Below are 27,179 nucleotides of genomic sequence, written 5' to 3'. Positions count from 1 at the left end.
GTCTGTATAACACAATAAACCATTTCAAAACATGCAAATCCAAAGTAATTTTGCCTGCTAAACATATTAAATATCAAAATTATGGGTGGTAAGATGATCAAAAGCTGAAGGAAAATCCAGCAATAAAAGCTGACTCTGTAAATTCACTGTAATGAATATGCTCAGTGAAAGTGCACCTGATTTTGTGTAACAAGGTCAACAAGAGATAAATGTTCCTAGTGAGTGGGCCAGAGCGCCTGTGTATGTTAGAATACATAAAACAACACCAATAATAATAATTAATAATAATAATAATCCATCTACACTGAGGAGCATGAACACCAAGCAGTTCACCAATAGGCACTAAGAAGTGAATCTCTCCAAAGGAGCCCAGTGCCGAAGGGACCAGAAAAAGACTCTGAGCTGTTTCACTTGCTTTCTTTAACAAAAGATACTATAACAGATTAAATGCTGTAGACAAGCCAGAACATTCTACTGTTATAATCAGTGTTTTAATATTTATTCTAATTTCCAATACAATAAATGTCAGTACCTAATCCATGTGAAAACATCCTTCAGTTTCCTCAATGAGTGAGGAGGTCTTGAGATAGAACAACTTGAGCCAACTGCTAGATGCCAGCCAGCCTACTATTTAAGAATATTCAACTTTACATCACCATAAGATTATGTGGACACTACAAATTTGACATACTGATGCTATTAGCAAATTATCTGGCAAATCAATTAAGAGCAGAGTCTGAGACAGTTAACATGAACAGCAAAATTACACAGTAACCAGTGGAAGACTGTGATGAACTGGGCTAATATAACTGGTTAGACATTTATGTCTTTTGAAATCTTAATCATTGAAAATAACTTTTGTAGAAATCCTTTTCATTTTGATTGCTGTGTTATTCTTGTCAACTTAACTGCACCTGGAACTAATTAAAACCAAAATGGCTAGGCACACCTGTGAGTGAATATGTTAAGTCATTTTAAATGGGAAGATCCCCTTCTAACCCAGATCAGTCAAGGTGGGAAGATCTACCTTTAATGTGGCCCACACCTTCTGCTGACAACATATTTAAAGGACATTAAGGGAAGCTTTTGTTTGTTCTTTGCCTGCTTACTCTTGTTCTCACTAGCAAGCTTATTCCTTCACTGGCATTAAAACTACATCTTCAGGATTCTAGCTGAGACATACAGCTTTGTGGACTGAACAATTACTGGATTCTTGGACTTCCCATTGGTAAGACAGCCATTGTTAAGACTAGCCGGACCATATCCTGTAAGCCATTCTAACAAATTAGATTCTAACAAATTAGACAGACAGATAATAGATATAGCTCATGTATATATACATATGTCTTTATATTATATAAAATATATATTAATATATATATGCAGAGAAGGAAGCATCTTTGCATATATAAGTTCTGTTCTACTAGAGAACCCTAATACAATTGTCTAAAACAATCAGCATTGATCAAAATTAGTTTGTTTCTGTATTATTTATCCCATTTGTTTTTATTTCATGACCTTAAAAAAATAGTACCTGAAAAACAAAAGGGCCCTAAATAAAAAAAATAATAATAATTTAGCTGACAACTCAAGGCTACATAATTTCATGACACATATTTAACCACTAACTCCCTATTACTTGGCCAATTGGCAGAAGGAGATAGGTTGTTAGATCTGTTCTGAAAAAGGACAGAAAATGGTTTAATTTCTTAAGGCAGTCCCCCAAACCTGATATTCCAGTGGCATTAGACACCAGAACTGTTGCCAGATACATTTCTTCTCTCCAATTTTTCATATGAAAGATGTTATTCAACACGCCTGAAGTAAGTATGTAAGAACTAGCATGTTTGTACTTTCTAAGTGGCTTAAATAATTTTCAGGGGTTTTTTTTTGCATTTGAAGAGGCATAACAGTTTATGACTACACATGCACATGTGCAGTCACATGCAAAAGAAGTCAACTTACTCACTACAAAAAAATAAACTTCACAACGCTAATAAAATGTAAATAAGTTATTAAAATTTAACAACGGACAATGCTAAAAGAAACATGTTTGTTGAGAAATGAACTATAAAGAGTGATACATACAAACCTGAAACTTAAAAATATGCTTTAATTGTACTGGTTAACATCAGTTCATTACTTTCCTTTGCGTAAAGAATGTGCTGAGTTGATTTCCCTCATGTCTTTCCTCTGTAACCTCCTGTGTATCATCTAAGATTTCTCAGGGCAGTGAGAACGGAAATAATTAGTTGCAAACACTAAGTGTAAACTTCTCTAGTTTTACAATTTTCCTACAAGCTTTTACAATTTCAAGTCTACCTGGACAGCTAACCTTTATCAGGTATATCCAAATCAGGCAAACTACTTTATAAACAATTCTGTCATGCTTGTTCAATTTATACACTTAAACTTCTAATGGAAACAAACACAATGGGAGTAAAGAGCTTTAAAAAAAAAAGCCCAAATGACTACTGACAAGGATAAGGACAGAAAATGCTTTGAATATCTGCAAGGGATGACACAAGGACTCCTCCTGGATGCTCAAGTTCAGTATGAGATCACTACAAGGATCTTCAAACACACTTCCAATCCCTTCCAGCTTCCTGTAGTTTGCGGAGTAACAAGGAATATATAGGTTCTACAGACAAGTTATTCTGAATATCTCTAATCCATAGTTGCCCTCAGACTTAAGAATTAAGAATACGGGACACCAACTATAGAATCTCAGGTCAAAGCACTTCCCAGACAACATAAAGCCAATTAAGCCAATGAGTTTAAGTAAAAGCACGCTTATTGGACATAGTGTGTTTAATACTGCTATTCATACCTTTTATAATGAAGGTAACAATTTCATTTGCAAGCAGGTATTTTTCTTAGTACTAGAATAAGGTGACATTTCCCTATGAGTATACCAAATGCTTCATCCATCTAAAACTGCAAGATTCCTCTGGTGACAAATGTAACAGCACAGGCACATTTAATTTCAGCTTTGAAATGTGACTGGTCACAGGAGTCTATAGTTTGCCTACATATTTAAATGACAGCATAAAAGGGCATTTGTAGTAAGGCAAAGACATGTTTCTACTCTCCTTTCTGGGAGTTCTTCAGTTGTTTATGGGCTTCTCTTAACCATATGCTTCTATATTTACTCCATATTTACAAAAGTCTGTTTGACCTTTCTTTTAAAGTCAGCTCCAACAAGACAAATTACTAATACACTTTTCTTAGAGAAGCTATAGGTGACAGTTACTCAAAGCAGTGTTAAAACAACTGCCTTTAACTGTGCGTAAGCTCTCACTCTCAGACACCAACTCCTTCTCATCTTTCTTTATGTCTAGAAGCCTGACGACTCTGTACCTGGGACTGGAATGCTGGTGGGTTGGAGTCCATGCCCAAAGGATCTGGCCAGAAAGACCCACCCACTAAAAAGAAAATGTAGCAAACAGGATATAACAAAGCTTTGTAATACTATAGTGATTGTTCTCAGGTTCTCAATAAAGCAGCCAGAAAGTAGTCCATTTCGACTATAGCCTCTAAGCTGCACTCCTTCAGTAAAGATTGTCCTAAAATAACTTCTAAAGGTACAACAGACTCTAAATTCTTCATAAGTAGAAAAAGATAGTTAATATTTGAGGACTTAAAGTAAGCCCAAGAATAGAAACTCATGGTGGTATTAGCTCCTTTAACCATTTTGAAATGTTATTATCATTTTACTACTTATTCTCTTAAGGCACCAGAAAATATAAACTGAGTTGGGTAGTTACCACCTCCAAAGCTCATATTCTCGGCCATTATATTAAAAATCTTCTTAGAATGTTCAAAAAAAATTATCAAAGCAAGTTTATAAAGCAAAATAAGCCAGACATAGAAAAGTTTAAAAAAAATCTGTATGATCTCACATGACCTTAGAGCATAGGACAGTAGTTATTAGAACCTGGGAAGAGTGGGGAAGAGAGGTAGTCACTGGGAACACCATCCATTTCTACCTCCTCCTCCTTTCGTTCCATCTGAGCCTTCAGTCGACTAGGTGACTCCCACATTCAGGGTTAGTCCTGCCCATTATTGAATCTTCTCTGGAAAAGCCTTCTCTCATAGAAAAACCCCAGAGGTGTGCTTCTCAGTTCAAGCAAGCTGTCATTCAGCTACCATGTCCTTGTCTCAGAAGACAGGAGAAAGCTTAGGTCAGCAGTAGAGTACTTAAAAAGAATATGCCAGACTCTACATGTAACCTCAGGTACAGCAAATCTGACAAATGCCACCTTAGACAGGTGCTAAGTGTAGCATCAACAGTCATGTTATTGAATGCATCCATGATATGTAACAGAAAAAAAGACTAGGTGTAGTCATCCTCCCTAAAGCTTATAACCCAAATAAATGAGAATTACCAGACAGATTCCAAAAGAGGAACATTCTACACACTGTCATCATCATCATCAAACAGAAGCCCAAGAAATCATTTCAACCAAGGAGACATGAAGGCTAGAAGTGCCATGGTATTCTTGATGAGATCCCAACAAAAGGGACATGAGATTAAAAACTAAAAAACTAATATATACAGTTTACCAATAAACAATCCATACACATTAATTTCTAGGCTATCAGGAATAGTGGGAGATGGGTACAAAATAGGTAAGACTACTGGCTACTCTCTTTCCAGTCTTTCTGTAAAACTGATTAATTTCTACGTTATCAAGAATTATGAGAGATGATGGGTAAAATGCAGGTAAGAACTTTGGCTACTGACTTTCCAAATTTTCTATAAACAGTTCTAATCTGGTTTATAAATAATAAAACGATATTGTGAAATGGAAGAAGAAAAAAAATTGGATGTCTCTGGGACACATGTTCAATACTTTGAATACAACACACAAATCATATGGGTGGCCAAACTATTGTTTTCAAAGGGATAATGTTTGACACTGTTAGACTTCCTATAGCCTATAGTACTAAGCATCTAATTTAGCCATGTTACAGAATCTCAGAAATGGACTGTGTTAACTGTGTTCTATTTGCTGGCTAACGACAGAGAGACTGGCTCAGTTCCACCCCATCAGTTGGACGTAATTCAAGTGTCTCACTTCTACAGCCCTAGATGAAGTTCTATCTTGTGTCTCTGTACAGTACGTTAACATCACAGTTTAATATATGGAATCTTCAAACGCATGTTCTGTGGAGGACGAAGTAAGATGGCACTAACAAGTTCTCATGAAAATAGTTTTTCACTAACATTCAGCTCCAATATTACATAGGTAACTAAAATTACATGTATTCTGGTTTTGGTACACTACTTACGAATAAGCTGTACTTAACTTACCACCACTATAAATAGGTACACAAGAATTCTGTTTGTCATTTTAGCAGGGACAAAAATCTACTACACTCCTGAGATTATGTACTAGGAATAGTAAGTACTATACAAGTAGAAAGTAAAGATAACTACCTTGAACCACTAACTTCTAACTGTAAGTATACCTTAGTTCCTAGAATAGAATCACCAAATCCAACACTAAGACGCAAGATCAGTGAAGAGTAATTAAGTTCCAACTATAGGTGAATAATGATTGTCCTCAATTTTATGTACACTGATGAAATACATTCTCTTGGAGAGATCACCAAATAGCCACTCCTGATACTACAGCAGCTACTGGGGGCATCTCACACAGCAGTGATTTCTGTATACAAACAACTAGTTTTGAAAACACAAAACTTAATTTTTAGTTTTCTCATCTGAACAAATGCTTTACAGAGAGCTGTTAATGATCAACATACTATCCAGAATTACCATGATCCTATCACATAACTCCATTAATTCTAAAGGATAATGTAAAATCCATTAGAAAAGCACTCCTTGGAGCCAAATGATAGGTTCTTAGACAGCTGGCACCAATACAATTAAAAGGGCCTTCTCTATCTTAAGTATTGAGAACATGTAAGTAAACAGGCTGATTAGACCTAGGGATCCTATCCTCCCTGCCTTTAATTCACTTAATTTAAATGGCTGACCAAAATGAGGAACTTACATGCATTTGTCAGTCAGGAAAAGAGTAATAGACAAAAGGCAGCATATATTTATAAAGATAGCTAAAAAGGAAAGAACACAAATTAGAGTGAACAATTTTTATTGAAACCCTCAAAGATTAAAGAGGACCAAATGATGAGTTTGGTACCATAACAAAAAAAAAAAAAAAAAAAAAATCTCACCTACTGTACCATCATTCACAGGAATGAACAAACCTAAACACGACAAAATTTAAATTCTCATGTAACTGCTACACGTGAATGTAAATGAACTAATAATTTCATCATACCCTTCCTTTAATTATAGGAAAAAGGGAATTTACATGGCATAACAAAAAATACACAAAATTTAATGAAAACACAATTCTCTTAAAATCTCACAAACTTATTTTAAAGGATGCAGAACGCACTTGAAATGATTGAATGACTTAAGCTGATTAAGGTTTTTTTTTTTTTTCTTTTTTACTGCAAACTGTTTCAACATCAGCTTAACCCCACATGCATGGTAGTCAAAAATAACACAGCTTTTCAATTAGAAAGGTCACAGGTTAAAATGAGGAATTAAGCACTAAACGGTTGAGTTTTTGTTGATTTTTTAAAGGAAGTTTCAAGTACCAATATGTATAGTGAAAGAATACTAATTTTGGTTACTTTCCCCCTTACTGTTAAATATACGAACTATAATACCATTAAAAATAAAATACCCACATAAAATAATTTTAGTAAGAATCATTCAAATGACAAATTGGAAAAACACTAAGCAAGAAATCACAGGACCAATAATGTCTTAATTTAATATTATTCAAACATTTTATTATATATATACTCTTGTAGAGCTCAGAGTCTCTCCCTTTTGGTCCCCGCAGTTAAGAAACATTCTGTTGGTTGTACTTTAGAGACAACCTGTAATGATTTCATTTAATGGAAAATAATCTTACAATATACTGACTGACCAAGAAGGAAGAGAAAGTTGGTGCTTTGGGGAATACTTAAAGTGAGAAAAACACAAAAATTACCAAGTGGAAGCTTTTGTCCAAAGGAATGCTGCACCCATTTCACATAAGATTAGAAATTCAGGTTAAAGGCACTGGGATGTTCTCCTCACTACAAATAGACTCTCAGCTGAGATTCACTGGCCCTGTCTGAGTCTACTGCAATCAGCCTGCTCATTGGGTATTTCGATGGCATTTCTTACATAAAACCTAATGTAAATTAAACAAGACTGAATTAGTTTATAATGTATCTAGTTTTATAAAAATATCCAGAGTTGCTAATAAAGCACCAAGAAAAAGAGAACCTCAGGGGGAGAACTCAGCTCCTTCCTACAAGGTCACCCTTTTACAGTTTTCTCTAGTAGGAGCTCCAGAATGACATGTGTCATCTTTAAATGTCCTACTTATACAATCTTAAGGATATAGAACATTGCTGTGCTGACTATACCCAAATGCCAACTTTCATTATAAATACTTAAGAGACATATTACAAGATTTCATGGCTTAGTCTCAAAAAGGTAAAATAGGTGCAATTTTCCTTTAAGAAAGTTTTCATTCTGTAATATACCATTAATATTTTTGTGTTCCCTTCAGTAAACACTGACATAACTACACTGGGACTAACAAGTAACTGTGAAGTAGCTATGGTCATCTACAAATACTGTACATTTTAATAAAAAAAAATACAGTATTTGTACATTCTAAAACATTGTATAAAAATTATATAAATCAAAGTTTCAGAGAAATATCTATCGGTCACGAGGCTTTCAAATTGAAGTGAGCAAAGACAAGAGCAAATGAAAATATCTCTAAGTACGATGTAAACATAAATGAACTAATGCAGATCAAAAAGACATTCAAACCTACTGTATTGCTATTTTCACCCTCAACATATCATTCTACATAGCTTTCTCCTTTCAAAACAGTAATATAAGGGGCAGGACATTATTTTCATAACCTTATGCCATCAAATCAAATACAGATGCACAACACATTCAATTATACAAAATCAATTTGTTTCAAGATACAAAATTAATGTTGATATGTAATTAATGAAAAAAATAGGATGTTAAAAAGATTACTATAAGAATACCCAGATATATACTGTATTCCCACGTATATAGATCTCATCAATAAAACATCAACACATTCACTTAGATACTGATTTAATTCATGGATCAAGGCCGTATTTTCAAAGTATTTTAAGGATGCCAGTACACTGCAAAAGCTGGAGAAGAGTAGAGAAATAGTATATGCTAACTGAACAAGAACTATATTTATCTAGTGAATACCTAGAGTAATAAATTTTTACTTCATGATAGCAATCAGGCTCGCAAACACCCAGAAATAGAATTTAAGGGTTTTAAGTGTAGTTATAAAGGTCATAAAAAGTCTGAATAGACTGAGGTACATTTACTCAAAATGTTGAGATTCGTTAAGTGGTAGAAACAAAATAATCCCTCAAACCAACGCACAGTCTCAGTGTACATATAATTGGAAAGGAAGGAGGTGTGGTAAAGTGTACCAGGCTGCATATCAATATTTTGTTACATCAAATGGTTTGAAGACAAGGGAAATGTTCTAATATATAATTTTAGATTATGTATTGTTTGGCTAAAATAGAGCATAAGGTTGCTTTGCCATATTAAAAGTTTGCTACAATAATTTTTCACATAAACATTCAGACTTGAACTCCAGGACTAAATATGGCATGATTATTTTGCTTTTAATCTGTCAAATAGCTAAAAATCGACAATTTAAAAACTACAACAATGAAAAGATTGAAGCAGTGAGACTCTTACATCATTGAACCACTTCTAATGGATAACTGTTAGTACTTAACAAATTCAAAGAGTTAATGAATTCTTGCAATTCATTCAGTCTTCTGTGCCTTAGCTAGGATGCATAATTACAAAAGACAGCAGGTACTGGTAAAAGCTTCAGGACACAAAGTGCTTGATGAAGTTACAGTTCTCAAGTGTGTTTGGTGAGAGAATAAGGGCAGATGCGCTGATGAAAACCATTACAAGAAGAATCAATTTCATGTTAAAGAGTTCAAAGATGTCACCTTAAGCAGAAAACAAAAAACTGTAATAACGTCTTCTTTGACTTATTAGGCATTTCCAGAGTCTACATCATTAGTGTTGTCATTTTAATAGGACATCTCCACATGGTGGTTATTGCTTGTTTCTATTTCTCTCCTGAAAGAAAAATATAACAAAATACAATCACTATGAGATGACTTTAACTATAGGTACATACAATGTAAATCATCTCTAGATACAGCACTTCAATATATATTTTTATATATATATATATATGTGAGAATATATATAATATATATTTTATATTTATATTTTAAATATATATTTTTAAATATATATATATTTATATATATACACACACATATATGTATATATCACAGTGAGATGATCACTATAAACATCTTAAATAAATAACTCCAAAGACAAAGGGCTATTTCAAGATAGTTTATATCCCCTTTATATCCTTATTTTACTACATGCTTTAAGATGAGAACATTATGCTTTTTTTTTTTTTGAGTCCTTCCAGTGATGTTTGGATGTGTGGTATACCAAATTAAAGGCCATTAACTGGCTACAATGGAGACTTAAGTTGAATTAAATTAAAAGTACATTAAATTAGGAGCTCGGTATTAATTTTGAAATGACTTTGATTTAAAAAGTCTTCTCCTTATGCTCACATTCAGTATATTCTAACTTATCACATCAAGAGTAAAGGAGGTCTAAGACTGTTTCTCAAGGAGTTGTTAGCTATATTAGGGGAAGAAGAGAAAGAGGGAACAGGGAGAGAGGAGAAGTTAGAGGGTAAACTACTTAAGACTACATTAGACAGAAATGTATGACAGGTAATCAGTTACAACAATTAGGATAACTTATTATTTTTAAAAATTAGATGTTTCAGTTTGAACTATAATCAACTTTTACAGAATCACTAAAATACACAGATTATATACTTAGTGCATCTCTCTTTATAAACAGCATTACTTTCAATTCAAGGGACAGAAAAGGAGATAGCAAGGAAAACTATAGAAGAAAAAAAGAAAACTCATTTAGTCTAAGAGAAAAGAAGAATAAAAGCTCTTAGAAAATAAGTGTAAAAATAAGTTATTTACATTTTTATAACATGAGTCAATATAAAGGTACACTGATCCAGAAAAATAAAAACTGTAAGAATTCTTTAAATCTCACATTACATATTTATGAGAAATAAATCCAAAATACAAGTACAAAGAAAAGTTAAAATAACACAAACACAACACAAAATAAATGATGTCAGACAAAGGTCAACAGTCAGAGATGAAAGCTATTGCTATGGACAGAAGTGGTCATTTAAAAGATGTTAAGTGGTACACACAAGTTTTTAAAAGTAGTTTTATACTAGACTGACTTACAAGAAATAGCTAACATTTATAATAGGAGAATGTAGCATGTTTTTCTTAGTAAAACAGATAAGCGCATCAAACAAATATAAAAATCAGAGAAAACTGAGATTAGGTATATGATCATACAGCAACCCAGAATGCCACATGATGACTGTCCAGCTGAGAGGAAAAGGAGGAGAGGGAGAGGGAGGGGGAGGGGGAGGGGGAGGGAGAGGGAGAAGTGTTATACAGGATCAAAAAAAGTGTCTCTCCCAAAAACAGTGCAGAGAATAAAGAAAAACACCTGACATCAACTTCTGGCGTCCACATGCATAGGCAAGTGAATACACACACACACATACAACTAATGCATGAATTTGGCAGAATGAGTGGCTAAGAAACATAAGCTAACAGTAAGCAATTAAAAACAAACTGAACATTTAAATTCCATTTACAAAGACACACAAAAATACTTACAAATGAATTAACAAGACAATGAAAACTAAACAGTTTCCTAATAGGACACAGATACTGTGTTCTCTACAAAGTAAAGATGTATTTGGCAGCTACTGGTAACCTTTCATTCAATATTTACCTGATGAACAAATATGGCAAATACATGTTTAAGAATTAAGAACATCAAACATTCAAGAGTAAGGTGAAGTGAGTTGACTTGAATATGCTATGTCTGTTAGTAGAATTCTCAAAAACTATCAACAAACAAACGTTCAAAAGTGTAAGAGAGTGGAAGCTTCCCTTAGTAAACTGAAAATTTCCTGCCAGGACCCAGTAAGTCAATTTCAATTAGAAATTATAGAACACTACAGCAAGTTAGTAAAATCTGGTGGAATCTTTTCCTATGAGCATCTAGGAATACTTATGTACATAACCATCTATAATACTTATTATACATTACAATATATACAGATTTTTATATAGCATAAACATATATTAACATATAATATTGTTATAGACATTAAATGGGAATTTTACTTATATTAGTAAAATGGAAAAACAGTAAAATGAAAGAACATTAAAGTATTATTTTATAAATATTGTAGCCATTGTGTGTAGCCTCTCTAATGTTGGGATTGCACTCCACACCTAGTTCTTTCATCTATTAGGAAGGCTACAGCTAGAAACCAGAGGATACAAGGCCAGTCTGGGCTACAAAACAGGTCTGAAGCTGGCATGAGCTTCACTGTTAAGTCTCAAAAGTAAACACACACACACACACACACACACACATATACAAACACACACAAAAATGGCTAAAATATTTCTAAAATGATCCTTTAATACACTTTAATATAGCAAAATCTAATTCCTATGCTTAGATGCTTAAATTATTTAATGAAATTCTCTTAGTCTGTTCTTTCTTAGTGTCTAATAAACCACAGCTTGCTCAAGGATGTCTGCTGAATAAAGATTTTTACAAATGTATCAACAGATTTTTCAAACTTTATTCAAATTCTATACTATTCTTCCCAAATTTCACCTACTGTAGACTACTTCAGCACCTTTTCTATGCATTAAACATCTCTTGCCATATCACCCAAAATCTAAGAAACTCACCTTGACTTTATACTTTCAAACAAAAAATGTTATTCACATATTTATTTTACAAATATTGGTGTTTTATTTGCATGCGGTCTGTGCACATGGGTATCTGACACCCACAGAAGCCAGAAGACATTGGACATCTTGGAACTGGAGTTGTAGATGGTTATGAGCCACCATGCAGGTGCTGGGAATCTGAGTCCTCTGAAAGACCAGCCAGTGTTCTTATCCAACGAAACATCTTTAGTCCCAAATATAAATATTTATATTAAGAATTTAATATCTTTTCAGGTTCCAAATCAAAATTAGTATCTAATAATTACTTTTAAAATAATCAGGAAAATCATATATCAAATTAGGCACCATAATTTGATTTAACCATATGGTTCATTTGTGAAAAAGATTAAATGTAATTATGACAAGTAGCTTTAGAAACGGCTTTCAGTGTTCTGTATTAAAGAGTTTGTGAAATCAATTTCTCCCTTAAACGTGGACCAGACCCAATGAATACTTCCTTTTAGTCAACAGAACAAGGAAACAGAAATAGGATGTCACTTCTGTAAATAAGCTGCAGAAGCTTTAATCCTACCTAGATATATACTGCTTATTTATGTTTCTACTGTCTACCTAACTGCTACCCTTTGGTTTGGTTTGGTGTTTCTTTTGTTTTTTTTTTTTTTTCTTCTTTTTTGAAACCAGGTCTTGTGTATGCCAGACTGGTCTCAAAACACTAGATAGTCAAGGACAACCTTAATTTCCTGATTCTCCTACCTTTGCCTTATTGGCTGCCTCCTGAATACTGAGATTACAGGCCTATTACTAACTACCAAGCATTGTTTTATGAAGTGTTCCTGAATGCTGGACTGGCATTCTACCAGTAAAACTGCTTCTTTAGCCTAGAAACAAGTAGCTTATGTTCATAAGGAAACAAGCCCTCAGTCCAGCATGCCTTAAACTAAATTATACCAAAAATGACATGATTCTGAAAGCAAATCTCTCAGTCTTCAGATGATACTCTAGGCTCAGCATAGACTGCCACTTTGTAAGAGATTTTAAAACTAAAAATCCAGCCAACTCTGCCCTGATTTCTAAGAAAAAAATCTGCAAGATGTGTCAGTCACTGATTTTTATGCTATTTGGTAACCAGAGATAACACAGTAAGTACTGTGATCCATCAGCAGCAAGATTTGGTGCATGTAATAGCATAAATTCAGAACTGAAAAGGAAAAGAAACTGCAGGCCTTTACCTAACTATCAGTATTCATTTCTGAGCTAACATAGACAGAAAATATTCCTCCAGATGGGGAATTAAAAAAAAAAAGTACTACCCTAAAGCCAAGAAATTTGGTCTAGTACCAAGTCAATTTACCCTGAGGAATCAATCATACATAATTTCCTTTACATGAAATATTTTCTGGGCCAGGCAGTGGTTCCAACACTTGGGGGACAAAGGCAGGTAAATATCTTGAGTTTCAGGCCAGCCTGGTCTACAGATTGAGTTCTAGGGTAACTAGGGCTACATAAAGAATTCCTATGTCAAAGGAAGTACAAACAAAGGAATGAACGAACAAACGAACAAATGAACAAAAGAAAGAAGAGCAAAAGAAAGAGGGCATAAGGAAGAGGAGGGAGGGTCGGTGGGAGGGAAAATGAAATTTTTTTTCTTTGGTTAAGTTAGAAAATGTATTATCTTATGTTTATAAAACTGAAAAGGATGACGGCACATTCCAATAACCCAACAGTGGAAGGCAGAGGCAGAATTACAAAGTAATTAGCAACTTCAGAGTGAACCAGTGCCTTAAAAAAACAAATAAACCCCACAATCCCTATGGTCCTCAATTTGCTGAGATAAACAATACACTTATTAATTGAAATCCTCTTCAGTTTAAAGATATGTATTCACAATTAAAGTAGGAAGGAAATATCTTTCCCAAGATCTATGACTAATCTGATGAACTAGAGATAGAGAGGTCATTCATTTCCCAAAAGCTCCCTTTAATGGAGCACTAGAATATAACAACCACCACAAGCTGAAGGGAGGAGAAAAGAAGACAAAAGAGAAAGGGGGGGGAGGGGAGAGAGAGAGAAAGATTAAAAAATGTCACAAAATGTTAAAAGATACTCTATCACAGCAACAAAAAGCAAAAATAGGCCAGCTATTAAGACTAAAACCTGGGGCTGGAAAGATGGTTCAGTGGTTAACAGCAGCTCTCCTAAAGGACCTGGGTTCAAATTCCTAGCACCTACATGTTGTTTCTCAAACCATCTGGAATTCCAGTCCCAGGGGATTTGATCCACCTTCTGGCCTCCACAGGAACTGAACACATTTGCACAGACATACACAAAGGCCAAACACTAGCACACATAAAAATATAAAGGTGAAATTAAAAAATACTAAAATTGTATACCAAATTGTTTGCTGATGTATTTAGTTGGATTTATAAGAGTAAGATTATAAAGGATATAAAACAGATGACTCATTCAACACTATGACAGAAGAATTTCTAATAAAAAGATACTCTAATTTCTAAATAGTCTATTACTAGGTGAGCAACTAAAACTAATACTAGACAAATACACTCAGGTCTTTAGTTTCTTCTCATTTTCAAGGACTATACGAGCTTCATCAAAGGACAGTGCATACAAATAATTCGTCTGGAAGCAAGTTAAGATAATAAAGATCCTGGGCTTGAGTAGAATTCAAGACAGGGAAAAAAAATCTCCTCTCCTCTCACATTTCCATTTTAAATTCCTCTGCTGTGTTGCCATTTTAACTTTGTTACTACTAAAATTCTTGATTCATCAATTGGACACTATAAATTCCTACTACATTTTATGATATGTTTATCAAAATTAGTATATCTCAGGACTTTAAATAATATGCCTAAGGCACTGTTCCTTAAATTACCATAAAATTTAACAATAAACTGTTACCTTCAGAAATATAAAAATGTGCATGTGTCTCCCACTATATCTCCTAATGATCTAGCTAGGACTGAACTTTTATAACTTACAATTTGCACAAATGGAGAAATCAACAGGCAGCACTGATTATAAACACTGAACAACTAGTAAATAGAGATCAGAGCAATAAGGAAGAAAACTTCCAAGATATTAACATTTCACAAGAGATTCTTTAGGGCAGTGGTTCTCAATCTGCGAGTCACCACCACTTTGGGTAGGGGGTCATATATCAGATATCCTGCCTATCAGATATTTGCATTACAAGTCATAATAGTAGCACGGTTACAGTAGCAAGAAAAATAATTTTATAGTTGGGTAAGCACATGAGAAACTATACTGATGGGCTACAGCATTAGGAAGGTTGGGGTGGACAGTTTTAGAACAGTTACATATTTGGCAGTATCTACTAAAACCTATGTGACAGTCATTTCTCAAGATATAAGAAATGAGTATAGAGAAAACTCTCCTGTTCTCAATCAGTTAATACACCTGTGTCAACAAAGATTATCCACAGTTTTGTTTTTCCTCCCATATTCCTCCCTCTGCCAAGACCTTCTCAATCAAGTGCTCATTGTGTTTGTTAGGCTTTTTCTCCTTCTGCTCTTGAGTAGCAAACCCATAACTGAAAATGTGTTCAGAGTCCCTCGGTGTGTAGGGAAGGAGGAAGAGTAGGGAGATATTTATTCCTGTATTACCAATAGCTACCAGGATTTATCAGCATTTCTTCAACTTTTTTCCTTCCATTGAAATGCCTCTTTCACCCTTTCTTAAAAAAATAGAAAAAACAAAACAAAAAACAAAAACAAAGAAACAACAGCAACAACAAAAAAAGAAGTATGCAGGCTGAGTTCTCCGAAGCCTCAATCCCACTTTTCCTATCTAGGGCCGGAGAGGAAACATTCCTGATGACCCTGCTTACCCAGCCTTGGTAGTGTCTTTTGCTTCAGAAGTTTTAAAGATTTTCTCCTTTCATTTCTGTTCTTTTTTATTTTAAACTAACCTGATAATGATTTGGTAGGCCCATTCCTTCTGAAAACATGTGATCCTGAACTGGTTCCTATAATTATCCTTCCCATTGATTTTTTTTTTCCTGGTGCTTAAAACTCAGACTACTTCTCTTTCCACTACATCTTTTTCCTTTTATATTTTCATGTCCATTACTCTGCATTTGGTTAGCTTCTTCAATTTGAACTTCTAAAATTTCAACAAGATCTAACACAAGAGAGAGAAAGTATATTCCCACTAATCTGCTTGCTCACACTTTTTAATCTGATAATCATGCTTTAATTTTTCAATAATGTTTTAGTATTCTGCTCCAATTATGTAGGAATGGGAATCCTTCCTACTAGACAAACTGTTAATATTTTGTTTTATATGTGTGTGGTATGGACATACGTATGCATGTATGTATCTATGTATGTATATATGTATGTGTACACTTGTATGCTTCTGAAGGGTCTCTCTACATAGTGCCAGATATACTGGAACTCACTGTGTATGTAGACCAGACTTATCCCAAACCCAGGTACCAACTACCTTTGCCTATTGAGTGCTGGGATTAAAAGCATGAACCACTACGTGAGGCTTCTGTTTTATATGTTAAACTATCTTTTGACCCCTGAATTATCCTATTCATTTTTAATCTTGATCATTTCATTAAACTTCATTTTACTCAAATACAATGAAAACTGTCTGTTCAAATCTAAGAATGTCCAAGATAGTACCTACACAAATACTGACTGTCATAGATTTCTCTTGCAACTTCAAATTTACTTGAAACTTCTCATTTTAAAATAAGAGGTCCCTTATAATATTCTAAACTTTATATGGCAGATAGGACATTCAAAGTTGGCTCCTCCACAGGAATCTTGTTGCCTGGAAAGGCAAGCTGGAGAACTCCTATTGCCAGGAATGGGGAAAACTCAGTAAATAAAAAAAAATTAAATTAAATTAAAAAAAAATCCAGCAATGTCAAGAAGATGAACATAAAAGATTTTTCTATTACAAAGGGTTCAAAATTTTAAAGCAAAGTCTGGGTACAGTGGAGTACAATTGTAATCCCAGTTTTTGCAAAGCAATACCTGGCACCATTACCAGGGCCAAGAACGTGTTCCTAGATGGTCCTGGGCCCTAGGGAAGAACTCACAATTAGTATTCTGCTTAACAGACATAGTATTAAACTGACTAATACATCCAACAAAACTTTTTTATGTATGATGACTAAAAAAATATATTCACTTTTAATCTAGAAGGGCTTTAAGAAAATGCATTACTAAATTATTCTTTCTAAAACACTGGTAAGTGAATTCAAAAGAAAGATGCAAATATAGGAAATGATGAAATAATATAAATGTAAAAATTAAAGTTTCTTTCACTGTTGTAAAAAAATTCAAAGTTTCTCTTACTGTTGTATACATTGCTAAATGTAGGTATAGCACATCTGTCATAAAGATTCGTAAAGAAAAAATATACTAAAATACTAAATAAAACTAGAACTAAATTTTCAGACTACATAGGAAACAGACGTAAAAATATATTGGTGGTAGAAAAAAGAAAAAGCTTCTAAGTATTTCTTGCCCCTATCTTTTCTCCTAGAAAATCTTACTCCACTTCCACAGACTCAGCTATGGAAGAACGAAAAGCCCCAGATCCGGCTCTCCTGCCTGTCAACCGTCTCAATCAAGGAGCTCCCTACCTGTATTTCTCAAAAACCTTAAACATATCCCAAAACATCTTTCCCTGCACCACACCATCCAAGTTCCAAAACATTATCCTGATCCATTGTCTTATAACAATTACAATCTGACTATTTAACTGCTAAGCTAAAAAGACTCACTGGCAACTTCTGATCCTCCTATTTTCCTCACTTAACACCTTTAACTATGAGAGAACTCTAATTACATTTAATAATTCATTTCAGCAAGTCTTCTGAGGTCCGAACACCAGTCTACATCACTCCAAAGCAGTTTCTGATAGTCCAGGATAGCAAAAGACTAGCACCAGAATTACCTAGGGTGCTGGTTAGAAATGTAGCTAAAGTCCTTTACTAAATACATACATAAAGAGGTGTGTTTTACAAACATCCCAGTTCTTCTGAACCCTAAGGTTTAGAAACTAATTACCTTAGTTCAACAGAATTCACCACAGTACTCAATTTTAACTGAAGCAGTTTCTTCTGCTGCACATATATAAGAAGTCATACAATATCTGAGTTCATAAAAAGAAATAAATCACTGCTATTTTTCATGAAGACAGAAGTGTGTACCTTAAGATTAATTTTCCCACAAGTACTTCCATAGTAGATGTTATTTACTCTTGACTGTTTTCAAAAGAAACAAGTTTAATGAGTATGAAAAACCCTATACATTTCCTACTCTCCCCATTCTCTTTATATCAGCTCTCCAAAATGAAATTGCAGTTCTGAAGAGATTAACTCAAGCCAGCCTTATCTAGAGTCCAAATTCCAATCTTATGCAAAGATATGTAAATTCAGGAAGTTTCTCCAAGTCTCACAGAAGGCACTTTAATGTGAGACAATCAAATGCTACAGATCTAATTCTAAAAAGGCCATGCCCTACCAAATCTAATGTCCTTTCCAAATTTCAAATTCTTGATCTATTTTGTTAACCTGCTATAGTCCTATAAATTATATACTATAGTTTTATAAAACACACACACACACACACGCGCACACACACACACACACACACACACACACACTCAGACCACCTTTCTCATAGAACAAAAGCAATAGCAAACATCTGAAAATAGTGCTTCAAACTTTTAAAGTGTATTTTTTCATCAAGCTAACATTTAAGATCAGTAACTAGAGGCTAGAGAAAAGTAGACTAGAGTTCGGTTTCCTGAACTGTTGACTCCTTTCAGAATAAAGTTCATAGACTATTATGAGGTTTAAAGGTATACCATTCCACATACTCTACCCATAAGGAAGGTTTTTCACACAAAAATTACTGGATTCTTTCTTACCCTCCGCATGGCTTCCTCTTCCTCTTGACGCTTTTCATAATGTGCAAAGTCATCAAAAATTGAGGTGGTATGCTTGAAAGTAGCGATTATTTTAAGCACTTGCTTTGCTTTTTCTAGGGGTACTTCTTGAGTGTCCCTTGAATTGGTTACTGGTTTGTTGTCATTATTTTCTAAGCGAATATGTCGTAATTGGTTATTGGGAACATCTTTGACAAAGATCCATTTAACTTCAAATTTGCCCTTCCACTTATCCTGAGACCAGACACCAGCATAAGCATTATAGTCTACAACAGACTTCATTTCAGCCACTCCACAAAAATGTCCACTGCCGTTCACACTGAAGAGCAAATAGAGTGGGCCTTTCCCATTCAGAGAACGGTAAGCTGCATCCAAACGCTTATTACCATGCTCAGTACTACACCAGATTGAGTACTTGATGGAACGATGTATATCATCTTCAGAATAGCTCTTAATTATAAACACACGTCCATTCTTCAGGTTCCAATCAAAGTCTTTGGGATTATAATTGTTTATGGCCTTTAGTTTTTCCAGCACTGGATGCACTTCTACACTAGAGGGTGAAGCACTAACAGGTACAACACCTAAACCAAAGTTTTCACTGCCTGTTCCATTGTTCTGATTGAAGCTGGTTCCCCTATTCCGAGGAGCTACCCACCGATTCTGCAACTGTGGCTGTTGAGACTGCACTTGGTGAGGCTGGGCCTGTGGCTGAGGTCCTTGTTGCTGCTGTGGTTGTGGTGGCTGAGGCTGCTGTTGAGGCAGTTGGCTTTGCACCAATGGTGGTGGTTGAATTAATGGCTGAGGCTGCTGGATTATAGTTTGAGGAGGCAGAACTTGTTGGGTTGGTGGAGCCTTTACCACTGACCCCTTTTCATCCCAAGTTCCAATATTCATGTTGTGTTTTATAGGAGGTGGTGGCACAGCAGAACCCCCAATTCCCACATTGCCCTTGGGTTTAAGTTTCGGTTGAGGTTTTGCAGGCTTTCTGGCAATAGCAGCCCAAGAAGTTGGTTTAGGTGCTGCACTGCTAACAGGGGGCACGTTATTGGTTGCAATGCTAGTCATACCACTGCTGCTCAAGGCTGTACCTACAGTTTTTGTCACCGCAGCTGTCAGGTCACCACCAATTTTCAGTCCAGTCATGCCTTGCTCAATACTACTAATGCCAGGCACCTTATTCAAAGTATCATTGCCAAATCCGGCCTGTCCATCAGTAATAGCTCTCCCAAGAGAACTAGGTGGATAGCCGTAACTGCTACTATAAGCAGAATTTTGTGTTGATTGTCCCTGAGATCCACTTGTTCCCCATGTAGAGAAATCAGCATTACCAGGAAAAAAGTTAAATCCATGTTGACCAAGAAATGGAGGGGTATTTCCTAATGCCCCTGGTTGACTAAAAACACCATCTGGTATATAATGATGTTCTCCATTACTCATTTGTCCATATGTTGTCAGATATGGCATCGGCTGATCTCCAGCCGTGGACCATGCTGCTTCCCCAAGAGAATATGGAAATCCAATGGATGGAGCATAGTAACTAGGCATATATGGATCTGACATTGGTGGGTAGCTGTTATTCTGAAAAACAGAAGACCACAATCAGTAGTGAAATGCTCTCTTAAAGGGAGAAGAAAAAAAGGTTATCTAAAAGACTGAAAGCACTGTTAAGTGACTGAGAAAGATATGTGCCTGTCCTACATAAAATTAAAACTTCAAATCAATGTTATACGCAGAAATATTTACCAATGAGTCCCATCACCCCATAGTCAGTCTTGCTGCACGGCTGGACTCATATTCACTCTACAGTAGACTGGCCTCAATCTCACAATCCCCCTGTTTCTGCCGAAATGTTAGGATTATAAACACTGACACCATGTCAGACTATGGCTGAGAAACTTTAAAATATTATAAATTACAGCATTTTTAAGCAGAAAGTATAGAAGTAAAATGAAGATTGTGTTTCTGTCCCAATTTTAAAATACTGAAATTTCTACCAAGTGCTAATAAGCTTTACAGGCACAAAATTTTAATTACATACAAACAAATCTGGAATATGTCAAATAGAGGAATTAAAAGTCCAGTTTTTATGATGGAATTGATTCAGCCACTTAAATTTTGTACTTTAAGATAAAAAATATACAATTGTTATATTCTGAGGAAAAAAATCAGAATTATGTTTATACAATGCAATAACTGTTTTGCCCTCTTATATTTTCAAAATACAATAAAATACATTATCTTATTGCTGTTCCCAGAAGTCACAGATTTAAAATGAAAAACACCCACTACCACTCAGGGAGACCCTCAAAACAATATAAGCTATTGCTAGAGAGCTCTTTGGTTGCCCACTGGAAGCAGATGCTAAAATCCCCCTACTGGAGATACATTTTTGGTTGTAATACACAAAGAAATCAAGAGAGAAATAGAACTTTCCTCTCTACCTTTCTGCTGGCTAGTAGTCAAAAGACACGGGAAAAGGCATCAAGTGTGGACCCAGCAGTAGATCCTGCAAACTGTAATACCAATATGTAAGGCAAGATGTACTCAATGGTGCCATACTGACGTAACTGTTCTGAGAAGTAACCGATAGCTTCTGCTTAGATAAGACTTTAGGTCTGCAGAATTTAAATGTAGTACTGGAAGCCTGGTCAAAAGACCATGGTTGGGAAAGGGAGGTCATAGGCCCTAAAAAGTAACCTACTACTGTTCCTTTTCTAAATGGATTTGGTGACAGAATAATTATATTTATAAACTAAAAATGCTTTTATCATTGCTCAGAGCAGCTTTTGTACCAGGGGGCAATTAATATACAGGAAATCATAACTGGTCCAAGTGCTAAGAAGTGATTTGAGTGCTTAGCACTAAATGGGATATTTCTATCATCTTCTCCAAAATGAAGCTCTCCACAAACAAAGAAGGCAAAGAATCTAGGAGCCAGAGGATAGAAAGTCCTGTGAAAAGTATCTTCTGGACATGTGACAGTTACTATACCTAGGAACTCTCAGGAACAGTGGTTATGTAAACAAAACCCACACAAGAGAGGGTCCACAGCATATGACAGATGGGAAGAGACTACTCATAACCCATAATTCCCCAAAGAGTTAGAAGGCAATAACGACTGCTGGGGTAGAAGGGTGTTCTTTCTACCCCAGCTCAGAGACGCAACTCTAAATGGAGTAGGTTTCACATACACAAAACTATAAAAGGAGGAGGAGATTGGGTAAGAGCGGAAGAGGATAAGAATATAACAGAAGGAAATATTACCAAAGTATTATGTATGTATGTACACGTATGTGAATACATGCATGTATGTGCGTGCGTGCGTATGCACATGTGTGTGTGTGTCTGTGTGTGTGACAGAGAGACACAGAGAGAGAGAGGGGGATTGTGAAAGAGTAAATAATTTTAAAAAAACTTTTGTATCTTGCCTTAAGAATAAGATACTAAGGGAATCCTTTTATTTTATGCTGTCCACTACTTACTACATTTTATATTACACACTTACAACTTTTATTATTCTTTTGGTGAGACAAAGTCTTGCCAAGCTGGCTTTTAACTCGTCATGTTCTCAGACTGGTGTCAATACTATTATTCCCTGCCTCCCACACTCCAAGTCCTGTGATAATAGCTATGAACTACCATGCTTTTAACTTTCTTTTGTTTGTTTGTTTGTTTTGTTTTGTTTTTTGAGACAGGGTTTATCTGTGTAGCCCTGGCTGTCCTGGAACTCACTCTGTAGACCAGGCTGGCCTCGAACTCAGAAATCCGCCTGCCTCTGCCTCTCAAGTGCTGGGATTAAAGGCGTGCGCCATCACTGCCCAGTACTTCTAACTCTCTAAATTAGAATATTTTTCGCTTTAGAAAGTAATTTTTTGGGCTGGAGAGATGGCTCAATGGTTAAGAGCACTGAGTGCTCTTCCAGAGGTCCTGAGTTCAATTCCCAGCAACCACATGGTGGCTCACAACCATCCGTAATGGGATCTGATGCCCTCTTCTGGTGTGTGTGAAGATAGCAACAGTGTACCCACATACGGAAAATAAATAAATACATCTTTTAAAAAAAAAAAAAAAGAAAGTAATTTTTTAATTACAACAAAAATAAAACTTGTTTACATATCAAGTAACTACACAGTTCAATTTTTCCAAATCAAAATAGCAAGTTCTATTAATGAAAAACAAAAACACCCCAAACTGTTATAAGTTAATATAAAAAAATACTTTGAAGATTTTCCTGAAAATAAATATATTTCCCCTTGAAAATGTCTTTGGGGTGACTTTTGCTTCTTTTTTTTTTTTTTTTTTTTTGAGACAGGGTTTCTCTGTGTAGTCCTGGCTGTCCTGGAACTCACTCTGTAGACCAGGCTGGCCTCGAGTTCGGAAATCCACCTGCCTCTGCCTCCCAAGTGCTGGGATTAAAGGCATGTGCCACCACTGCCCAGCACATTTGGCCCTTCATGTGACTCCTATAATCCAAAGTCAGGTTGGCAGCAGGCATCCTTACCCACTGAGCCATCTTACCCATTCCAGCCTCTCTACACAGAAAGAAACCTTAAGCTTTTGTGTATATGACTTTATAGTCTCTGTTTCCCTTATACTAAGTGGTAAGTGCTGTAGAAATGTGTCACAGTGCACAGAGCACCCATCGAGTATATAACCGTGGGAGCTCATTCTGCTGTGCCCTGTAGTGCCTGTCTGTCCTGTGGCCTTGAGATCTCCTTTCTCTTTGAGGGTAAAGACTTCACTCTTATTTGCATTTTGTTTTAAGATGAGTTCTCTCTATGCAGTCTTGGCTGTCCTGGAACTTGGTATATAAACCAGGTTTGCCTCAAATTCCCAAAGATAACACATTCTCTGCCTCCTGAGTGCTCAGACTAAAAGTGTGTGCCAGCATTGTTAGAACAGATAACACCAGACCAAATGGTTCCAAAGGGGTGGGGGTTTATTCAGGACAGAGGGTAAAGGTGGGGAAAGAAACTGAAGGGGGAGGAATGGTGGAGGGGAGAGAGAGAGACAGAGAGAGACAGAGAGAGACAGAGAGAGACAGAGAGAGACAGAGAGAGAGAGAGAGAGAGAGAGAGAGAGATTGAGAGAGAGAGAGAGAAGTGGAGGCCTGCTGCCATGGCCACGTGGAAGGGGGGGAAGAGAAGGGGGGGAAATCGAGGGGACAGAGAGAGGCTAGAGGCAACAGAGTAAGAGAGTAAGGACTTTTGCTTCTTAATATGTTCCTCCAGAGCCAATTCCTAGTCTCAGACTTAGCTCTGCAACAAAACACCTGCTGTACCCCTTTCCTGTCTCCTCTGCTAGATCTTACAAATCTTCCCCTTCTAACCTCCCTCCCTGAACTCTTACTTTATCCCAGCCACCAACCCCAGCAGGCATCTCTTGCTAATCCAAAAGTCACTACTGCCAAGGAAGTAGATAGGTTGAATATGTATCTTCACCCCTCTTTCTGCTCCTCCAGATCCAATACCCTCAGTTTCATTTTCAGCTCTGTAGAATACTGGCTGCAGTCTCCCTTTCCTCTCTTACTCCATTGCCAAGTGATCACAAAAGACCTACTCTTCCAAACTCATCCTATTATCTTAGCCTCCAACACCAAAAAGCATTTCCTGGCAACACACCAGCTGAACAGGCAGGGACATAAATGCAGAGAAAATTTCATATCTAGGCAACACACAACCATCATACTCTTCTCAAATCCAGAAAGGAAACAAAAACCAAGAAACAAAACACCCACTCAATAAAAATAAAACCAGGTATCAGTACTTAGACCTATAATCATTCTAATCACAAATTCCTAGACACTAAGTGTAAAAACACAATCAATAACAGCCAGAAAAATGTCTCCACTAGAGCCCAGCAAACATACCATAGCAGGAATCTTGCCAAACTTATTTTATGAGGTCAGCTACCCTGATACCCAAACCACATGAACAGTCAACAACAACAAAGGGGGGTGGGGGGTTACAGCCCAATTTCCCTTTTAAACACAGATGTTAAGAAACTAAATAAAATCACTTGCAAATAGAATCCAAGAACACAGCATAAAGATCATCCACCATGATCAAGTAGGCTTCACCCTGCAGATGCAGGGATAGTTCAATACACAGGAATCAATTAATGTACTCCACCACATAAGCAAATTGAAAAGACAAAAACCATGTGTGATCTCATCTCATTCTCATTAGGCACAAAGAAAGCCTTTGACATTAACACTCTTCATGAACTCAACATAATAAAGGCGATTCATAGGTAAGCCCATAGCCAATGTCAACTTAAACAAAGAAAAACTCAAAGCAATTCCACTAAGATTAGGTATATGACACGGCTGTACACTCTCTCCACACCTATTCAATACAGTACTTGAAGTCTTTACTGGAGCAAGGAGAAAACTGAAGGTGACCAAGGAAATACAAACAGTAAAAGGAACAAAGTAGCTTAATTTGGAGATCATTTGATATTATAGATAAGTGACACAAATAATACCACAAGGAGATTCCTACAGCTGATAAATATTTTCAGAAAAGTAGTTGGCTAAAAGATGGTTAACTCAAAAAACTCAGTAACCTACTTACATACAAATGAAAAGCAGACTGAAAAAGAAATCAGTGAAACAACACATTTCACAATAACTTCAAATGATATAAAATACTTTAAGGTAACTCTAACCAAGCAAGTGAAAGACCTATGTGACAAAAATATTTCAAGCCTTTCAAGAAAGAAATTAAGGAACATATCAAAAGACGAAAAGATTTTCTATGCTCATAGATTGGTAGATTAACATAGTTTACCAAAAGCAATCTACAGATTGAATGCAGTGCCATGAAAATTCCAACAAAATTCTTCAGATTTTGAAATGACAATTTTCAGCTTCATATGAAAATAAAACAAACCCAGGATAGCTAAAACAATCAGGAACAATCAGAGAACTATTGAAGGTCTTACCATTTCTGATTTTAAGTTGTACTGCAAAGCTTTAGTAATAATAACAGCATGGTATTGATCATGGGTTGATCAATACATTCTAACTGAAGCCCCAGACACAAATCCACACACCTATGGACATCTGATTTTTAATAAATAGGCCAGAAACACACACTGGAAAAAAAAAAAAGACTATCTTCAAAAAAGGATGCTGATCAAACTGGATGGCTGCATACAGAAGAATGCGAACAGATCCATATTTATTATCTGCACAAAACTGTGGTAAAAATGGATCAAAGACCTCAACATAAAACATAAAAGATCAACATAGGGTCATGAAACTGAAAAGTTTCTGCACAGCAGAGGACTGTCATTTAGACAAAGTACCAGCCTACAGAATGAGAACATTTCTACCAACCCACATCTTATAGAGGACTAATATCCAAAATATGTAAAAAACAAAAAAAAAAAACCAACCAAAAGAAAAAAACCCTCAAGAAACCAGATACAAAAAACCTAAATATTCCAAATTTAAAAATAGAAATCAGATCTGAACAGAGAACTCTCAATAGAGAAACCTCAAATGGCTAAGAAACGTTTAAATGTTCAATATCCTTAGCCATCAGGGAAATGCAAACCAAAACTACTTTGAGATTCCATCTTACACCTGTCATAAGGGCTAAGTCCAATAACTAAAGTGACAGACTGGTGAGGCTGTGAGTAAAGAGAACACTCCTCCATTGCTGGTAGGAGTGCAAACTTGTACAGTCACTTAAAAATAAATACAGCAGTTGCTCAGAAAGTTGGGAACCAATCTACCTCAAAAGCCAACCTATATTACTCTTGGGCATATACCCAAAAGACAGCCTATCCTACCACAAGGACACTTGCGAACTGATGTTCTCTAAAGTTTTATTCATAATATTCAGAAACTGGAAACAATATAGATGTCCCTCAACAGAAGAATGGATAAAGAAAATGTGGTACATTTAAACAATGAAGTATTACTCAGCTATTAAAAAAAAAAAAGACTTCATGAAACTTGCAGGCAAATGGATATAACTAGAAAAAACTCATCCTGAGTGAAATAACCCAGACACAGAAAGATAAATACAATACCTTTAAGTAAGTGTACAATCCATAGACCTAGAGAAGTTAAGGCAGAGATGCATAGACCCAGAGGTTAGGTATAATAAAAGGGTCCAGGGGCAAAAACACATGCATCTCCCTAGAGAGAGAAATGGATTTTTATGGATGGGCTGGTGGGAGGAGGGGGGTCAGCTGGAATCATTTGGGAAGGGGAAGGA

At 35.8% G+C, this 27,179-nt stretch overlaps 1 protein-coding gene across 3 annotated transcripts in view; it reads right to left on the bottom strand.

Annotated features, from left to right (window-relative positions):
- Window positions 1–6,806: 6,806 nt before the first annotated feature.
- The window catches only part of Ythdf3 (YTH N6-methyladenosine RNA binding protein 3), a 35,202-nt gene continuing 14,829 nt past the window's right edge, over window positions 6,807–27,179 (bottom strand). For all 3 annotated transcript variants that reach the window (XM_028758642.1, XM_028758705.1, XM_028758777.1), the window contains 2 exons: window positions 18,928–20,526; window positions 6,807–9,214 (listed from right to left, as the gene is read on the bottom strand). In XM_028758642.1, coding sequence (XP_028614475.1) covers window positions 9,191–9,214; window positions 18,928–20,526 — 1,623 coding nt within the window. In that variant the 3' untranslated portion in view covers window positions 6,807–9,190. The remainder of the gene's footprint in view (window positions 9,215–18,927; window positions 20,527–27,179) is intronic.

Source organism: Grammomys surdaster, unplaced genomic scaffold, assembly GCF_004785775.1.
Source record: "Grammomys surdaster isolate TR1022 unplaced genomic scaffold, NIH_TR_1.0 62, whole genome shotgun sequence".
Lineage (NCBI taxonomy): Eukaryota > Metazoa > Chordata > Mammalia > Rodentia > Muridae > Grammomys > Grammomys surdaster.
The sequence above is the reverse complement of the archived record's forward strand: the minus strand, read 5'-3'. Positions and strand labels throughout refer to the sequence as shown.